Source organism: Miniopterus schreibersii, assembly GCF_964146895.1.
Source record: "Miniopterus schreibersii genome assembly, chromosome: 1".
In the NCBI taxonomy this organism is placed as follows: Eukaryota; Metazoa; Chordata; class Mammalia; order Chiroptera; family Miniopteridae; genus Miniopterus; species Miniopterus schreibersii.
The window spans coordinates 72,252,393-72,270,096 of record NC_138101.1 but is presented as its reverse complement, the minus strand read 5'-3'; the positions used below and the strand labels follow the sequence as shown (position 1 = coordinate 72,270,096).

The following is a 17,704-nucleotide window of genomic DNA, read 5'->3' as shown; positions in this document are numbered from 1 at the left end:
TGTGACACTTCAGTTGGAGGTCTCATCCTATAGTTATTTTTGACAAAGGCAGGCTGAAGTAAAGCTGACTGTCAGGAGCCAGGATTTGAGAACATTTCTACAGCATCTCAAAGAAAAACCAAAGGCAGCCCTGACATGGCCAATGGTTTGATCAATGTTTAAACTGAAAGGAACTCTTTAATGCATGAAACTCTACATCTATTTGGCAACACTGTGCCCAGAAACAGACTCTCATATGTGAAAAAGAATGAGATCGTCCTTAAATATTTTCCCATCTCCATAATCAGAGGTAGTTGTGTTGCTGGTGGAAACAGGATTCTTTCAAGGCATTGCATGAAAGGCATTTCAAGGATACACGCATAGGAGGATGGGTGGTATTGTGGCAAGGTTTATTGGAACAAAAAGAAAGGACTGCCCCCAGGTGTCCGATGTCTCATCCAGGACCAGCTGGCTCAGCTCTGTCTCTCTGAGGAAGAAGTCCACCTCTGGGTCCTGAGACGCGTACTTGTCCTCCCCAAGCCCAGAAGAAGGGCCAGGGCCCAGAGGGGCTGTGCCATTAGCCTGGCATGGGCAGGGTATCTGAAGCTTCAGTAGATCAGTTGAGTCCAGCTCCATCTCTGCCACAGCTTCAGTAGTCCAGCTCAGTCTCTGTCCCCCTCTGGCTAGTTTAGCGTCTGTTCCTGGCTGTGTCCCAGTGGGTAACTGTGCTGCTGCACCCAGGCCCTTGCTTTGGCCTGTGCATCTGCTACAGAGAGAGAACGTGAGTGAACAGATAGGCAAACGAATAAATGAACAAATGAATGAACCCCGGTCCTTTGTTAGACTTTGATTATTTTGCCTCAGGCCTGGGAAAGTGCAGGCTTTCTTTCAAAGTAACCAATCTCTTTCTCACTCTTCTAGCTTGTGCTGGGCCTGCCCCCTCTTTAATCCCTTTTCTTTAACTTCTAGGGGTTTCCTGCCCTAATCTTTTTTCTTCTTAGTTTAGTATTTTATTCTTCCCCTTGATACAATTTTTTTCTGAATTTTTTTCACTCCGGTGTAATGTTTTTCCAAAGAGTTTTCTTTATTGTTGAAAGTATTACAGATGTCCTCTTTTCCCCCCCATTGACCTCTCCCCGCCCACCCCAGGCCTTCACTAGGCTATTGTCTGTGTCTGTGGGTCATGCATAAGTGCATAAATTCTTTGGTTAATTTCTTCCCACCCACCTACCCTGGCCTTCCCTCTGAGAATCCTCAGTCTGTTCCCTGCTTCTCTGTTTCTGGATCTGTTTTGTTCATCTGTTTATTTTGTTCATTAGTTTCCACATATGAATGAGATCATGTGACACTTGTCTTTTTCTGACTGGCTTATTTTGCTTAGCATAATACTCTACAGGTCCCTCCATGCTGTCCCAAAGGGTTAGAGATCATTCTTTTTTATAGCTGCGTAGTATTCCATGGTGTAAATGTCCCACAGCTTTTTTGTCCACTTGTCTCCTGATGGGCATTTGGGCTGTTTCCAGATCTTAGCTATTGTAAATCTTATCCTCTCCTTTTCGCAGGCTAGACTCCTCCCCCCTTATAGTGTCCATTTTGGCTCCTACTGCACTTGCCCAAAGTTATGCCTGGGCACCTGGCTTCTACTGGGCATGCACCCAGCAGAGGAATTTCTTCCTGTTTACTGGCTTTCCATCCCCTGTAATCTGGGGGAATGGACTGGTTATCCTCTGGGGGACTGGAAAGCCAGTTCTTCCAGCCCACTGGGAAAAACAGAGGGATGTTAATCCCCTTTGCAGGGCAACGCAGCTATCCCCCTGGAGTGCCTGGAAGCTACAGCTTCCTAGTTAATCTGGCTTAATTAGATGCCTGGGTCCATTTGCTCCCTCTCTTTGTCAATAACTAGCTGATGAGGCTAACAGTTTCAATTCCCGTTGAAGCCTCAGAGCTGAATCTGTGGACAGACACCTGTTTAGAATGTGAGTCTTTTTTTTAGAATACATGATTATATTCAAAAGTTTTAATTCATTTTTGTTTTTTTAAATATGTTTTTATTGATTTCAAAGAGAGGAAGGGAGAGGGAGAGAGAGAAATAGAAGCATCAATGATGAAAGAGTCATTTATTGGCTACCTCCTGCAAACCCCCCAGCAAGGATCAATCCCACAACCCGGGCATGTGCCCTGACCAGGAAAACAACTGAGTTCTCCTGGATCATGGGTCAATACTCAACTGTTGAAGCATGCTGGCTGGGCTAAAGTGATTTCTTTACTAATCAGTAGAGCCTGTAAGAAATCTGTTTGGAGTAAGTTAGATTATTAGAATGGCGATTATCATCATAATGCAGTAATTGGTAATATGGTCTTTAAAGCCATTTTTCAAACTATGTTTTTAATTGATTTTAGAGAGAGAGCAATACATTGATGTGACGGAGAAACATGAATCAGTTGCCTCCTGTAGGAGTTCCAACCAGGAATAGAACCTGTAACCTAGGCATGTGCCCTGCCCGGGAATCAAACCCACAACCTTTTTGGTGTATGGGACTATGATCCAACCAACTGAGCCACGTGGCCAGGGCTGGGCTTTAAAGCTTTTAAAGTACCATTTATTCAGTTCTTACTATCTAAAAGACACAATGGTAAATAGTTTACCTTTTCTATCAATATCATCAATAAAAGAGTAATTTTAATGATTAGTATGTTGAGAGGTTGTAGAAATCAATCTACTTTAATAGTATGTTGTATGAATTTAAAAAAGAATCAATTAAAAAGTAACAAAAACAGCTTTTCCCCCATGGAGCTTTATGCTGTATAAGTATGCTATTGCTTCTGGCTTCTTTCCACTAAAAAGACATTTCGCTAATGAATATTTATTTCACTGCCACAAACAATAATGCATAACAACGCTATGTAAATGCCATCATGGGTATTTTTTCCTTTTCTGTGTCCTCTGATATGTACCCATTTATGTTTTCTCTGAGCGGTATTCTGTTTCAAAGGTCCAAAATGTGATGTCTGAAAATTCAATTATAATATTCATTTCCTTCTTTCTAGCATGTTAAAACTCCTTCATACAAAGAAACTAGAATATTGTAGAATGTTTTGCCAAAAACCAAAAGTTGGCAATAAAACTTCACATTTATTTTGTAAAATAATGATTTTTGATCAGTAAATGAAACTAAAGAAAGAAGCTTGAGGGAAAAGCTAGAAAAAAAAGTGTGTATATATCTATATATATGTATATAGATATGTATATACATATATATGTATATATATAGATATATACATATATATGTTAATTCAATAGACAATAAACTTGACAGTTTTACCCTAAATTTTTAAAAACAGATGAGTAAGACATTAATGGTATCAAGGAAATATTTTGTTTTTAAAGACTGTCCTGGGATTTCATAATACAGGAAGAAGATTTATTTTAACATTATGGTAGGCAGCATAAGGACCCCCAAATATGTCCAAATCCTAATCCCTGGACCCTCTGACTATGTTATGATACAAGACAAGGAGGAATTAAAACTGCAGGGGGAATTAAGGTTGCCAATGAGATGACTTTAAGATAAAGAGATTATGTTGAATCATCTGGGTGGGCCCATTGTCATTACAAGGGTCACTAAACAGGGAAGCAGAAGGCCTAGAAATTGGGCATCTGGAGAAAGACTGGCTGGACAAAAGAAAGACGGATGAAGAGGCCACAAGCCTAGGGATGCAAGTGGCCTCGAAGCTGGGAAAGGCAGGAGAACAGCTTCTGGCTCGAGCTCCCTGAGGAAGCCGCCCTTGCTGATGCCTTGATTTCAGTCAGGGGCTCCTGACCTCCAGAGCTGTGAGAGAATTCACCTGTGCTGTTTAAGCCAAGCAGGTCATGATCATTTGTTGCGGCATCAACAGGAAAGGAATACGGACACGGCACATGTAACTAACTCACCATGTCTGAATGTAACTAACTCACCATGTCTGAACGTCTCCTTTGACTCCCACAGGAAGTCTTCGCTGAGCCATCATTTTGTGTCGGGATCTTTTCCTTAGTGCTCCCCTGAGCACTGCATTACAGGGCACAGCAATTTTCCATTCACTTTTCTGTAACCCATGATACACCAAGGGTTCTATAAATGTCCAGAACAAGCCTTTAATCTCTGCCTGAGGAGCTGGTTTCTAAACTTTTATCCAAAACTCAGCAGCAGCAAAATATGTAGCCTGTCCTGGAAGCTCATTCTATTTACCCAACCGAGGAGTGATTCTGAACACGTTGAAGTTCGACTTCGAAACCAATGACCAAAGTGTAAACTGTTACAAGTGTTACAAAATGCTTTGTCACGTGAACTCTGTAATGCATGACCACAGAGCAAATACAAGGTCAAACGCAATAGTTCTGTGTCTTAACCGACTGAGTGAGCTGTGGATTAGTTACACCAGCTACCAAGTCATTCACAAGGCAACAGTAGTGGTTGCTGTTAAAATGTCTGAACCACACAAAATGTTTAGGATTTGAGTAATGGCTAGCCTTAGGAAAGAAACATCTGAAGCAAATAAATATTGTCTTTGGAAGCTTTCAGGTTTTATTTTTCGCCTCTTCATTTTGTCATTTCCACCTGGTGATGATACCATTTTCCCATAGCCTCTGACACTTGCTCTCCCCTTCCCTGTCAATAATTTTCCTCACAACATTATTCAATAAAAGTCATTTACTCTCAACACGAATTTAAGGAAATGATTATTTGCATTTCAAGCATTTGTCTCAATTTGGAACACAGTTCTATCTGCTGCTAAAGTATTTCAGGCATCGGCAAACACGTGCTAAACATGATGTATGGCTGGAGGTCCTTTCTCTGCCTTGACTCCAACCTGAACATTGTGCCATGAATTGCAGGGTCTAATTTAACAAGGTATTCAGAGGTCATTTTAATCTTGAGTATTTTCTACTATAGAAAGCGGAACAAAATTCAAACCATGTGTACTAAAAGCACAAGTGGGAAAAGTAAAAGTTCAATTCTTAGAAGAAATATAGCATTACTATGGCCTTGGGGTAGGTACAGAGTTATTCGAAGTAGCGATTCAATTTCTTACCCATATAATTACAAGATTTATTGACTGTCCTTCTTCTAGGTGTCTATTCCTGGCTTTCTATACACTCCTTTGCCTCTTTGACTCTCTCTCTGTGCTAATACACACTGTCCTATTTCCTGTAGTTTTAAAACAGTAAGTCTAAAAGTCCTGATTAATAAGATTTGTCTTAATTTCTGCTAAAATAAGTTTCCCATGTTGTCCTTCTCAATATCCTTTTGCCTTTTCTTTATTCCTTTCCATCAGCTGTATTGCACTATGACTTTGTGCTCCTGATCTGTTGGGGTTTTTATTGGAATTGCATTGCATTTTTTGGTGACAAATGACATCTTTATCATACTGGGTTTCCTATCTATGAACATTGGATGCCTTTCATTAAAGTGTTATGTTAAGTTCATAATTAAAATCTAATTTTCATTCATTCCACTCAAATGGGAGTATATTTTTCCCCTTCACATGACAGCTTCAGTTTCCATCTGGCTTCCTTTCCTCTTACTAATTTATGATAAAAATATGTATGTATATCACTATTTTTAGTGTTTGAATAGTATTTAGTTATATGACTGTTATATTTTAAGAAAACTCCTTTTAGGCAGGCTTTATGGTTGTTTGGTATTTTGTTTAAATAAAAAGTGCTGTAGGGAACATTTTTAGACATCATTGTGCCCTTGTGAGAATTTAACTGTAGGATAATTTTCATGAAGTGAAATTTGTGGTGAAATAGTACAGGCATTTAAAGTTTGCATTAAAATACCACATCTTTGTATAAGTACCACAAACTGGGTGGCTTAGAACAAGTGAAATTTACTATCTCATAGCTCTGCAGGCCAGAAATTGGAGATGAAGGTGTTGGCATATTGGCTCCTTCTGAGGCTGTGGGGAGAATCTGTTCATGGCTTTCCTGCAACTTCTGGTGTTGCCAACAATCCATGGTGTACTTTAGGGTGTAGACGCATCACGCCATCTTTTCCTTCATGTTCAGTGTATCCAAATAGCCTGTTTTTATGGAGACATCAGTCATATTGGATTAGTGCCCATCCTAATGACCTCATTCTAACTTGATGACCTCTGTAAAGATCCTATTTCCAAATGAGGTTTTATTTGGAGGTTGTGGGGGTTAAAACTCCAACATATCTTTTTGGGGACACAATTCAACCATAACACTCCAATATTCACTATAGTGATTGCCTTTCTAAGTCCCAGTCACAACCTATTCTAACCAATGCTTACTTATCTTCCCGAAGCAATGAGTTTCATTATAACACAGGATATGTTTTTGTAATGTAAGATATTGCATAGACAAGTTTTCATCTTACATTGCAATTATGTTTATGTAAATCGAGACTACATGGGGTGGGAAAATGTTGGGTGCTACTCAAAATAGTTATTTATAATTTCTTATTTTTGTAGGGGTGTGTGTGTAGGCCAGCCATCAGTGAGGTTATATCCTGTGGGAACATACTAGTTAGTGGCAATTACTGGACCTAATAGCATCTATTCTTCAGAGAGATCAAAACCCTCCAACCTCCCACCCAGTGCATCAGCTTCCTGCACAACCACTGTAGGGTTAATAATACCCAACAGTCTCCCCAAGATCACAGAACTGCTGTAGTGCGTCAGGAACAATTATCACAGGAATTCATACTAGAATTAAGGTATATGCAAGGAGTGGGTTTGTATCAGTAGCTTATCATCACTGTTTGTTCTGGTTCAGCTGGGTGGTCCTCTGGATAAAAAGGTATTTGGTGCAGAATCAGCTGCACTGTGGACGGTTTTTGGTAAACTCTTGGTTTCTTTCTGTCACGGTATGGACCTCTACATTGCTGCCAAAGGTTTTATATTATAGTTCAGACCGATCGCACCTGGCTACTTGGCCTTTTTTCTTTGGAACCTGGAAGAAGGGGTACCTGGAAGAAGTCCCTTTGTGTTAGTGGGCCAGGGGAAGAAATGAGGGGGAGAGGAGGCCAAACTCTGAGAGCTTAAGTCAGACCTGGGTGCTGCCTGCTTCCTAGCACCCCTCCCGCAGCGCCCAGGTGTGGTTCATCTCAGATGCCCCTCCCAGCCCATTGCGCGGTGCCGGCCCACCCACTCATGCTCAGCCCTCCTTAAGGCTCTCCGTGGGGTTCAAGAAGGGCCGCGGTTACTCTGGAAATCTTAGAAGTCATGCGTGTTGTCTCCCAGGCACACAAGGAAGGTGGGGAGAGTAGCCGGCTAAACCTGCACTGGCTCGCCCCTCAGCCACGCACGCGCACCCCGCACCTTCCCCTCCGCACAGCCCTAACCTTCGCAAGCTCACGCCCACCTTTCGCCAGGCCCCGCCCCTCCTCGTGCGCTCCGAGCTGCGCGTTCAGCCCCACCCGTAGCTGCGCCTCGACGCCCCGCCCCACCATCAGCCTAAGCCCTGGGCTCTGCAATGCGGCCCCGCCCCTCCCCGCGTAGCCTGGGGCCATTTGTCGGCCGTGGAAGCTTCGCTCAGCTGGTGCAACTCGCGGGCCTGCGCCCTGGAGCCCCGCCCCGGGCCCTGCAGTTTCGCCCCGTCGCAGCGGGAGCCCGCCCTCTTCCTCGCCAGCCTATCGGAGTGGGCGTCGCCTAGGCGCCAACCAATGGGATCGCGGCCGGCGCAGGGTGTCGAGATAAGTGAGACGCAGCCCTGACCGCGGCGGTCACACGCCATGTGGCGCTGCAGCGGGCGGGTCCCGGTCTCGCTGCGGAGGCTGAGTTACGGGTGAGACGCGGGGCGGGCGGAAGGAAGGGAGGGAGGTGGAGGAGAGGGCCGGCGAGGGGGCCGGTAGGTGGCGGGGCGGGGAGGGAGGCTTCGGTGTCTCGTCCGGGCTGAAGGTGCCGCGCCACAGCTCTCTGCTTTGGGGACTTTCTCCCCCCCACCCCCATGCCCCTCGCGGTGGGCTCCAGTACTCCGAGGCCCTTCGCCCGCGGCTTTTGTACCCGAGACCCATCTTCTGGGGCTCCAGGACTCCGGACCTCCTCGCCTGGGACTTTCAGACTCTTAGACTTCCTCGCCGGGGGCTCATGTACCCCTGGAACCCTTTCCTGGGGCTTTTGTACCCCGAGACCTCTCGCCTAGGGCTCCTGGACTTCTAAGACCCCTCTCGGGGTTCTCGTACCCCGAGACCTCTTGCCTGGAGTCCCCGTACCCTGACACCCTCTTCTGAAGCACTTATCCCAAGACTCCTCATCAGGGCTCCTGTGTCCTGAGATTCCTTCACCTGTACCCTGAAATCACTCTCCTGGGCTTCTGGGCTCCTCTACACCGAGGCCCCTCGCCTAGGGCTCCTAGGCTTCTAAGGCTCCTCTTTTGGGGCGCCTGTACCCCGGGGCTCCTGTACTGACCCCCTCTCCTGGGGTTCCAGTACCTTAAGACCCCTAACCAGGTGCTCCTGTATTTTTAGACCCCTTTCCTGGGGCTCCTGGACTCCTAGACCCCTTCACTGACGCTCTTGTACCCAGAGAGCACTCATTGTGGGCTCTAGTACTCCTGGACTCCTCACTGTGGGCCCCTTAGATCCCTCACTTGGGGCTCCTGGACGCCAAGAGCCAGGACGCCAGCCTGAAAACCATTTCAGGACCTGATTGACAGATCTTCTTAGTCCCTCCTGAAGGGAGTGCTGCCCCCCCCCATTGTCTTCCCTGCCCAGTAACTTATTCCCCACCCCAAGGAAAGGAGTTCCTATCCAGGAACCAGGTTTGGGGTGATGCAAGGAGATAAGTCTGTGGAGTAAAACAGGACCAGGCCCACAGAGCTGTCCTGTGACCCCCTTTCCTTCTGGGACCTCAGAGTGGGTGGCCCTATGTGCAGATTGTCAAGGCTTTTGAAGTGAAGGTGGTCATTGATGTGGATTTAATATGTGTAATGACAGTAACTGGCAGTTTATGGGTCTCATTAATATGTTTGCCCCCCTTTTTTGTTGTGGGCGTAGAGTCATTAAGAGACCTGAGGCTTCCAGGGGAAGTACTTAAATTTAAGCTGCTATGTTTTAATAAAATTGTATCCTTCAGGAGTTGAACTTTTACAAATGACTATATTTATGGAAAAAGATTACATTTAGTTTTCAATGGTGAATGAGTGTCATATCCTATGAGTTTGTAAAGTGGAACATTTTACTTATTTAAAAAAGCTAAGTTTAGTTTCATGCTAATTTACAAAACCTTGTTTAATTAACGGTACTGTTAGCACAGGTGAGAAATACCGGAGTATGTGTTTGGGTGTCCTCTGGTCTTGGAGCATTGTTCATCTGTGTAATTGGTTACTAGAAAGTGTATGGGAGGAGAGCCCATGTTGGCCGTGACAGTCATACACTTGGCTGTTTTTGCTTTTGGTAGTTGGGTTCTCGATGGTAAATAACTTATTAAAATATCCCACAATTCTAGAAATCAACAAGGAAATGTTGGCTGATGATAGCATCTCCATAATATTGCCTGATAATGACCGAGTATTTTTTCTTTTCTGTACATATCTTTAAAAGAAATATTTTTGTGAGATATGTTAATATAGAAAATCTCATAAAACACATAATACAGTTGAGAGAAATTTATTTAAAAATAAGTTGTGTCACCATTACCCAGTTTAAGATTACCCCTAATTGGTTATAACTCTCCCTCCCTTTTTAGATATAATCTCTCTCCTGGTTTACAGAAAGTAGCTCCTTGCTTTCCTATATAGTTTTACCATCTATATATGCTCCTACAATCCAGTGTTACCTGTTTGAACAATACCTGTTTAGAAGAAGACTGTTTATCCTTTGTATTTTTATATTTTGGTTCAGCATTAGTTGACCCATATTTTTGTTACACGTAGTTGTAGTCTGTTTGTTCTTGTTGCTGAATTTATTGTTTGAATAGTGCACAATTTATCCATTTTCTGTTGGTGGACATCTGGGTTGGTGGACTCAGAAATGGTGCCAACCTTGTTATATATGTGTGCTGATGCTCCAGTCCTGGTTTCCAGGACATCTGCAGGTTCCCCCTGCGGTTCTAAAGTAGAACGTTCCTGTGAAACCGTTCCTAAGCCAAAATGGCATAAAGCAAAAAGCAGTTACTGTTAATTCATATGGAAAATTTTTGAGCTGTCCCAAACCCCCAAAATAACGTACCAAGTTATATCAATTAACGCATAAAGCCTGAAATAATACTAACATATAGTAAAAGCCAGAATGCACAAAGTAAGTCAAGATACAGTACAGATGCTCACAGACACAGCTCAAAGCTCTGGTGGCTTGATGCTGAGATGCTGAACGTGTTTCCCAGGAAAGGAGTTTGGTGGGGCCACTTTCCCCCCTCAGGGTGGGTGTTGCCTCTTAATGGCTTCTGCAAAACAAATGCAGAGTGCTATTTCCCATTTTAGCCTTTTTCAGTGTTAACATAAGAAACATTCAAACCTGTGAAGAAGTTTTTTGTGAGTTTATTTGAGCCTCACGACAATTCCTGGGAAGCAGAATCTCAACAGATTGTGTTAATGCCCCAGAGAATGGCAGTTTTGCACTTCGTTTTATACATTACAATCAAAAGAGGAGACCTTAAGTGGGTTTCATGAAGTCCTTTGGTGATAGATTAGGGAGGCAGGAGAAAGCAAAGCTGGGAAACCTCTGGGTTTGGATAAAAAGTAAAATGATGAACACACTTCTTTTACTTAGGTGGGTACAGGATAGTTAACAGTCAACAATTAATGAGAGAATTTGTAATCTCAGAGCAGTGCCTCTGCTTTGAGGGGTCTGGAAAAAGGAAAATTTCTTTGATACTCCAACTATATGTTATCATAGATGCAAAAAGACAATAGACAGGATCAGATAAGGTAAGGATTGACCTTTGTCAGGGAAGATCCAGCCAAGGAAATGACTACCCACCTTAAACAGCTTTTTAGTTAAAAAAGTTTAATATCATACCATCGTTGTGGTTACTTTAGGTCTCTGAATTTGCAAGACTGCCATGCAGGCCTTCCCTGACTTGTCAGGTTTAGCATGTGGCATCTTTTCCTCCACACCAGCAAAAACAAAAATCCCTTTGGGATTTCTTTTGGTTAGTGAAACAGGTACTGATGTAGGTATCCTAAAGTGAAGTGGCAGAAAGCGAACTTTGAAAAACGGGATCCCTGCATGTCCGGGTGAGTGAACTGCTATCTCAGTAATGCCAACTGCTGTTTCATAGTTGCTGTTCCAGTTTTCACTCCCAGTAGCATTGTGAGAATTTTGGGTAATACTGTACTTCTTACTTTTCCCCATTTGGTAGGTATGTCATTGGACTTCACTGTAGTTTGAGTTCACTGAGATACTGTGTTGGAAAAAAATTTTGACATGAGAGTTTTTTTAATGCAACTAACGGAAGTTGGTATCATAATTATAGTTATATATGAATCTGTACAAGTGAAGGTTTCCAATGTTTAATTATTAGTTGATGTTATGAATTTTTAGATCATTAAAATTGGAACTTTGCTAGAAATTAGTTTTCTGGAATGTGTTTGGAAGATGCAAGGTTTAATGTTTCTTGGAATTATCTTTGTCATATGACAGTGTTTTCATTATGTTGCTAAACTATGTGAGCCAGTTTCCCTGCAAGGCCTCTAACTTTGATGACTTCCCATAAATGTGGCAGTGCCGACCTCAGAGCATGGAGATGGAGTAGTACCAAAGCCTGTGAGAGGGCGTTGCAATACCAGGTTGGAGAGAAGATCCATGGATTCACTGTGAGCCAGGTAAGGCCTGTCCTACTTCTTCAATGAGAGCATGTGAGGGCCTTCAGGGTGGATCCCTGATCTGTTTTCATCTGTTTTCATCTGTTTTCTGGGGGACCTGGCTTCCTCCTGCTTCACTGTTAGGTGCTCAAGTGAGTGGAGTTTTCAAATGAAAGGACTTGTTAGGTACAGGTTCCCAATCAATCCTTTCCCTGAACCCCTTCAGATTTGTAGGCAGTAAGTCAAACTCATTAATGTTTTTGCACCCTGACATCTGACAGTCCACACTGGGTGTGATGCATAAAGACCAGGAGTGCCCACATCCATTGAGGTCAAGTTTTACCATCAAATGAGTTTGCTGTAACATACCCAAAAACTTTCTTTTTTTGAGCCATTTGGGTTTCAGAATTATGGGAAAGAGATTGTGAGCTTATATTTACTTACGTTAAAATGGATTTTAATTTTTTTCTTGTTTTGCTTAAACTTTTGTGTTGTTTTTTCTTTCTTTAATGCGATAATTGAGAAATGTGTTCTTCACATAATGGGCTGGCTGTTGGCTTCCTGCTGTACTTGACGTGCTGATACATACGAAGGCCAGCAACTCACATTCTAGAGGATTTGTGCTACCATAATACAAAAATAATGGGACAAATTCCTGGTGGAAGTGCAGAGATCAAAAGGAAAGCAGGAGGAGGGGGTGGCTGCTCAGTGGCAGGATGGGAAGGTTCCTGGAGAAGGAAGTGTTTATAGAGAAAAGGGGGTGGTTAAGTTCAGAAGGAAAGTTACCATCATTATCTAGGGCAGCATGGGTAGAGCCAATGATGTGGGGCTGGTTCAAAGCAAAGCCCTGGAATGGTGAGTCATGACAGGGTGAGCCCTAAAGGCCATGCAAAGGGATTAGGATTTCTACTCAGTATGGTAGGGAGTGCTTTATTCAGAAGAGTGGATTCTTTTATATTTCAAGGTTTTTTTCCTCTGTTTTATTGAGAAATAATTGACATTCATCACTGTATAAGCTTAAGGTGTACAGCATGATGGTTTGATTTACAGTTATTGTGAAATGATTATAACAATAGGTTCAGTTAATTTCTATATTATTTTTCAAGTTTTATGGAAAATGAGAAACATTGACCCATTTTTGTTTGAGAAATAGTTACCATGAAAGCTGTTACGAGGTAGACACCTGACTGTACTACCAATTTAACACATTGATCATCTCTTATAAAGTATTGTAAGTTCTGAGATATAAATAATTTAATAGCTGTAAATTACGGCTCAGCGCTCCCCCCTTCCCTCCTCGAGTTCTAAGCTCTGTCCTCCCACTAACTTGCTGTGTCAGTGTGGGCAAGTTACTGTCATGGCCTCTGAAAAGTGGGGGTGATAGCAGTGTGGGTGTCACCGTGATATGATTGAAGGAGAGGGACCCTGGCGCAGTTGGACGAGAGGGCAGCTTCAGTATTGAGGACTGGAGATTTTCATGAAGGCCGGCACAGAAAGAGATGGCCACCTTCTGGGAGAGTGTGTTCCTTTTTATTGTACCATCCTGGACCCTCCCATTAGGAACAAGTAACTTGGTGACTTTCCCACCTCAGCGCTGGGAACTTCTCATAAACTAGATGAGGCCAAGCCCAGTCCCCAAGCATCCCTGCTGCCCCAGACTAAGGCCCTTTTAGCATTTACTTCTCAGAATTGTTCTTGTTATTGTGTTGGGATTCATGGGTTCCCCAAGATAGAACTTGAGAGGAAACCCCAGGGACATTCCCAGACAGATTTTAATAAGCTTATGCTTGAGCACAAGGGAGGGAGCACAGTGGAAAGGAAAGTCCTCTGAACTGGCTCTGGAGCTGGCGCTGCTTGGCAGCTTTTATAAACTAGGGACAAAGTGGGCTTGGGCAAAAAGGCGGGCTCTTTGGAAAAAAGGCTGACTTGTGGAATTTTCCAGTCTGAGTCGGGAGACTTCCTCCAATCAGGTTGCTTGGCAGCTGTCTCCATGCCTGCACTGTAAAGGCAAGAGGGCAGACTGCTCATTACTTTCACCCTAGCAAGGTCGTATAGAGGTCAAACGTTGATCAACTAGGCATGTGGGTTAGGGGTTTAAACAGGCAATCAGAAGGGGGGTAAAATCCGCTACCTCTGAGTTTTGAGTTGGGAGTGGAGGGGTGGTCATTCTTGTGGTCACTTATCCCAATACCTTCTGAACCCCTGGTTTTAACTTGATTTTCTGGCCACCTGGTATTTTCTGTTCTCGGGTCCAAGTCCCTATGTTGTGTCATTCTGACATCCCAAGTGAGAGCCCTCATTCCTCTGGTGGCCTGGTGTGACAGAAGGGGTCTGAATCTTGAAGAGTGGTTCTCATTTTGAGCCTCAGTGTTTTCATCTGTAATGGGTGAGAACAGCTCCCTCACTGGGTGACCATGAGCTGTTTAGAAAATGTCTGGTAAATAGTAAGCATGCTAAAAAGGAAAGGTGTGTACTATTATCTCCCTAGCTCTTACTTTCCTCATGGGTAAGATTTGGGATTTGGACAGGTGGCTCCTGATGTGCCTCCAGCACCCATAGGCTGGTGTTGCAGTATTGTCCTAGTTTAAGGCAGACCAGCCAGGTCCCGTAGTGGATTTAGCATAACTGTTCTGGATGCCTTTCCATTTGAGTTTAGCCTCATGTTCTTGTTGATTCAGGTATCGCCTGTCCCTGAACTGTTCCTGACCGCCGTGAAGCTCAGCCATGATGGCACAGGAGCGAGATACTTGCACCTGGCCCGAGAAGACACGAATAACCTGTTCAGGTGAGTGGGCACCCTGAGAACACGTTCTTAAACGTTTCTTCTTAGAGCCATCACCATAGTTTAAAGTAATGGTACTGACAGTGCCCTGAAAATATAAAGACAAGATAAAGTGACTTGACGTTCTCGGCTGTGTAAAGTTGACAGTTGCAGTCAGTGATTCTGTACATTATAGTTGGCAAACATTTTTGTGAGAGATTACCGTGTTCAAATGGTGAATTGCAGTAATCCAAGCTGATGGCACATTTGGAAGCTATTGGACGCTGTGAGCTAACATGCCCCATCGTGGCTCTTTTCTGGCTGTAGCGTGCAGTTTCGAACCACTCCCATGGACAGTACCGGGGTCCCGCACATTCTTGAGCACACAGTCCTGTGTGGCTCTCAGAAATACCCGTGCAGAGATCCTTTCTTCAAAATGTTGAACAGGTCGCTCTCCACTTTTATGAACGCCTTCACAGGTAAGACTAACATCCTGGCTTGAAACTGCTGTTGGGTCTGTTTCTAAGATAAGGATGGTATTCAGACCCCGGAAACAAGATTAAACTTATTCTCAGATCCAGTGCAATGTTAGAAATTTAATCTTTGAGGAAAGCCACACTGTGGTTGGATTATAAAACCTGGAGTTTTAGCCCTGGCTGTGTGTCTCGTTTTTTTGGAGCATTGCCCCATACACAGAGAGGTTGCAGATTCGATTCCCTGCCAGGGCATATACCTAGGTTGCAGGTCGATTCCCAGTTGGGGCACATACAGGAGGCAACTGATCGATGTTTCTCTTTCTCTCTCTCTCAAATCAATTAAAAAAAAATCCTTGGTTGAGGATTAAAAAAAAACAAACACAAAACTGGACTTTTAGGAAAATGTCACCTGAGGTTTTTCTGGAAAGGGTCAAAACCGTTTTCTTTGGGGAATATTGCTGTAAACTTCGGCTTTTGTAGCATCATGGTGTGTTGATGGTTGTGGCACTTGCGTTTTATTTTGGGGGAAATAGGAGAGTGAACAGGCTGGCGGTGTGCACAGAAGTGCTGTTACAAGTGCAGTTAAAGAGCAGATTAAATGGTCCCCTCACAGAGGAGCCGCCATCCTAGTCCTGTGGTAACTGGTGCTGGACCTTAGTTCCTGTGGGAATCTGATGTTTTAAAATCTTCCCTTTCGTTTGTACTCAGCTAGTGACTATACTCTGTACCCGTTTTCCACGCAAAACCCCAAGGACTTCCGGAATCTCCTGTCCGTGTATTTGGATGCGGCCTTTTTCCCGTGCTTGCGAGAACTCGATTTCTGGTATGTAATGAGTGATTAATTTACTGAAAATTTTGATATTAGAGACACTATCATCATGTAATTATTCGTCACTTTTTAGGCAGGAGGGATGGCGACTGGAACACGAGAATCCAAGTGACCCCCAGACAGCCTTGGTCTTCAAAGGGGTTGTCTTCAATGAGATGAAGGGAGCGTTTGTGAGTTTTTTCCTTTTTTGTTGTGTATAAGTCATTGTACTCTGTAAAGTATTGAAATATAAGTAGGTCTGGAAAATAGAGGACATTCTGTCATGTCATTTAATATTCTCATTGTATGGGATTAATTAAATTAGCTGGGGGACAATGAAGGGGCAGGCGCCTGGTCATCCTAGAACCTGCTCTTGCAGACGAGCAGGTCTGTGGTCTGGGGACCCTGTACATGATCTGCAGGTCTGAGAGAACTGTTTTCATGACAGAACTAAGCTTTTCCACCCTCATTCCTGCTGAGCACGCAGGAGTTTCCCCAAGACCGTGTTACATGGTGTGTGGTGTCAGCACAAAAGCAGATAGAGAAGCCAGCTCCCTTCTGTGAAACCAGATGTTAAAGAGATTCAGAAAATATGTAAAACTGTGTCAATTTTCTCAACAGTTTTTTGTTTTGTTATGAAAAGTGTTTTTAAAAAAATATTGATTAACATGGAATGGTGGGTTAAGTTAATGAATAAGTAGTTTTATAAAGTTTGTTTTAATTTCTAATACAGAAAAATTATACACACTCCCCTACATGGTCAAGAAATTCCCGTCATCAGAATCTCTTTGGGGACCTTGTTAATGTTTGGGAGAGTGAAGGGTCAGACAGTCTGAGAACCCCGGGCCCTGTCCTCCCAGCCCCCTGACTTTGGAGATCTGCCCTGACCTGTGGTACTGCTTATGTCATTTATGCTGCCCCCTTCCTTCCCCCTTCCTGGCCACCTCTTGCAGCTGGTGGGTATTTCTTATCTTCAGTTCTTGGATTAGACATAATTTCTTCCAAGCACCTTAAAACTCAAGTTAGGGTGACTGCTTTCCCTCCAGATGCCCATAGAACCACATCTCCCACTCAGCTCGTGGGTAGAGGGAAACTAGGACATCTCTCCCTTGGCTCTTGCCTGTGCGGTTGTTCATCACCCACTGCACATGGCAAAGAAGATGTGCCGCCTCTTCCGAGAGAGCCAGTCCCTGGTCCTGCACGCAGATCATGAGTGAATTGAGTGCTTTGTTAAATGGTATCTGTGTGCACCCCCTTGTTTACTGTTGGGACGGTTTTACTTGCAAGGTGTTACAGGTATTTGCTCCCAGAATGTGATTAACTTGCTGTGTTGTAATAACGTGTGTTATGTTACATATATGTGTATTTTTTAAATTTGAAGACAGATAACGAGAGGATATTCTCACAGCACCTTCAGAACCGACTCCTTCCTGACCACACATATGCTGTGATCTCTGGTGGCGACCCATTGTGCATCCCAGACCTCACATGGGAGCAGCTTAAACAGTTCCATGCCACGCATTATCACCCCAGTAATGCCAGGTGACATACTGTTTTTAAAGCTTAATTGTGGTTTGATTAGGAGTTGACTTGTTTGCATTTTCTTACACAATGATAAGCTTCTCTTACATGTAGCAGGGAAATGTTTGCTTAAGAACCAAGTAAATCAAGGCAAGATTCTTTACTTCATAGATTGCTTTTCTGATTTACTTGGACCCTCAGTGTAAAAGTCTACAGTGACCACTCTTGCACCTTAGCATGGTGGTGACACCACTTCCTGGAGGAGGGCCTGGGCCCCACCCGCCTTGTAGGCAGAGTGACAGGGCGCCCATAAAGCTTCATGCCCTCAGTCCCAGCAGTGCTTCAGCAATGGCAGCTGCAAGTATTAAACCTTGGATCCTTATTTTTTGGTAAATTGCTTGTTTTAG

The 17,704-nt window shown here is 43.7% G+C and overlaps 1 protein-coding gene across 3 annotated transcripts in view; it reads left to right on the top strand.

The window, feature by feature from the left end:
- Nucleotides 1-7,482: 7,482 nt before the first annotated feature.
- PITRM1 (pitrilysin metallopeptidase 1) overlaps nt 7,483-17,704 on the top strand; it is a 34,931-nt gene continuing 24,709 nt past the window's right edge. For 2 of the 3 annotated variants that reach the window (XM_081143342.1, XM_081143340.1), the window contains exons 1-7: nt 7,698-7,774; nt 11,650-11,752; nt 14,410-14,516; nt 14,820-14,971; nt 15,677-15,791; nt 15,871-15,967; nt 17,158-17,318. In XM_081143342.1, coding sequence (XP_080999468.1) covers nt 7,722-7,774; nt 11,650-11,752; nt 14,410-14,516; nt 14,820-14,971; nt 15,677-15,791; nt 15,871-15,967; nt 17,158-17,318 — 788 coding nt within the window. In that variant the 5' untranslated portion in view covers nt 7,698-7,721. Of the gene's footprint in view, nt 7,775-11,649; nt 11,753-14,409; nt 14,517-14,819; nt 14,972-15,676; nt 15,792-15,870; nt 15,968-17,157; nt 17,319-17,704 lie in introns of all 3 variants that reach the window. The other variant, XM_081143341.1, reaches the window with a different exon arrangement.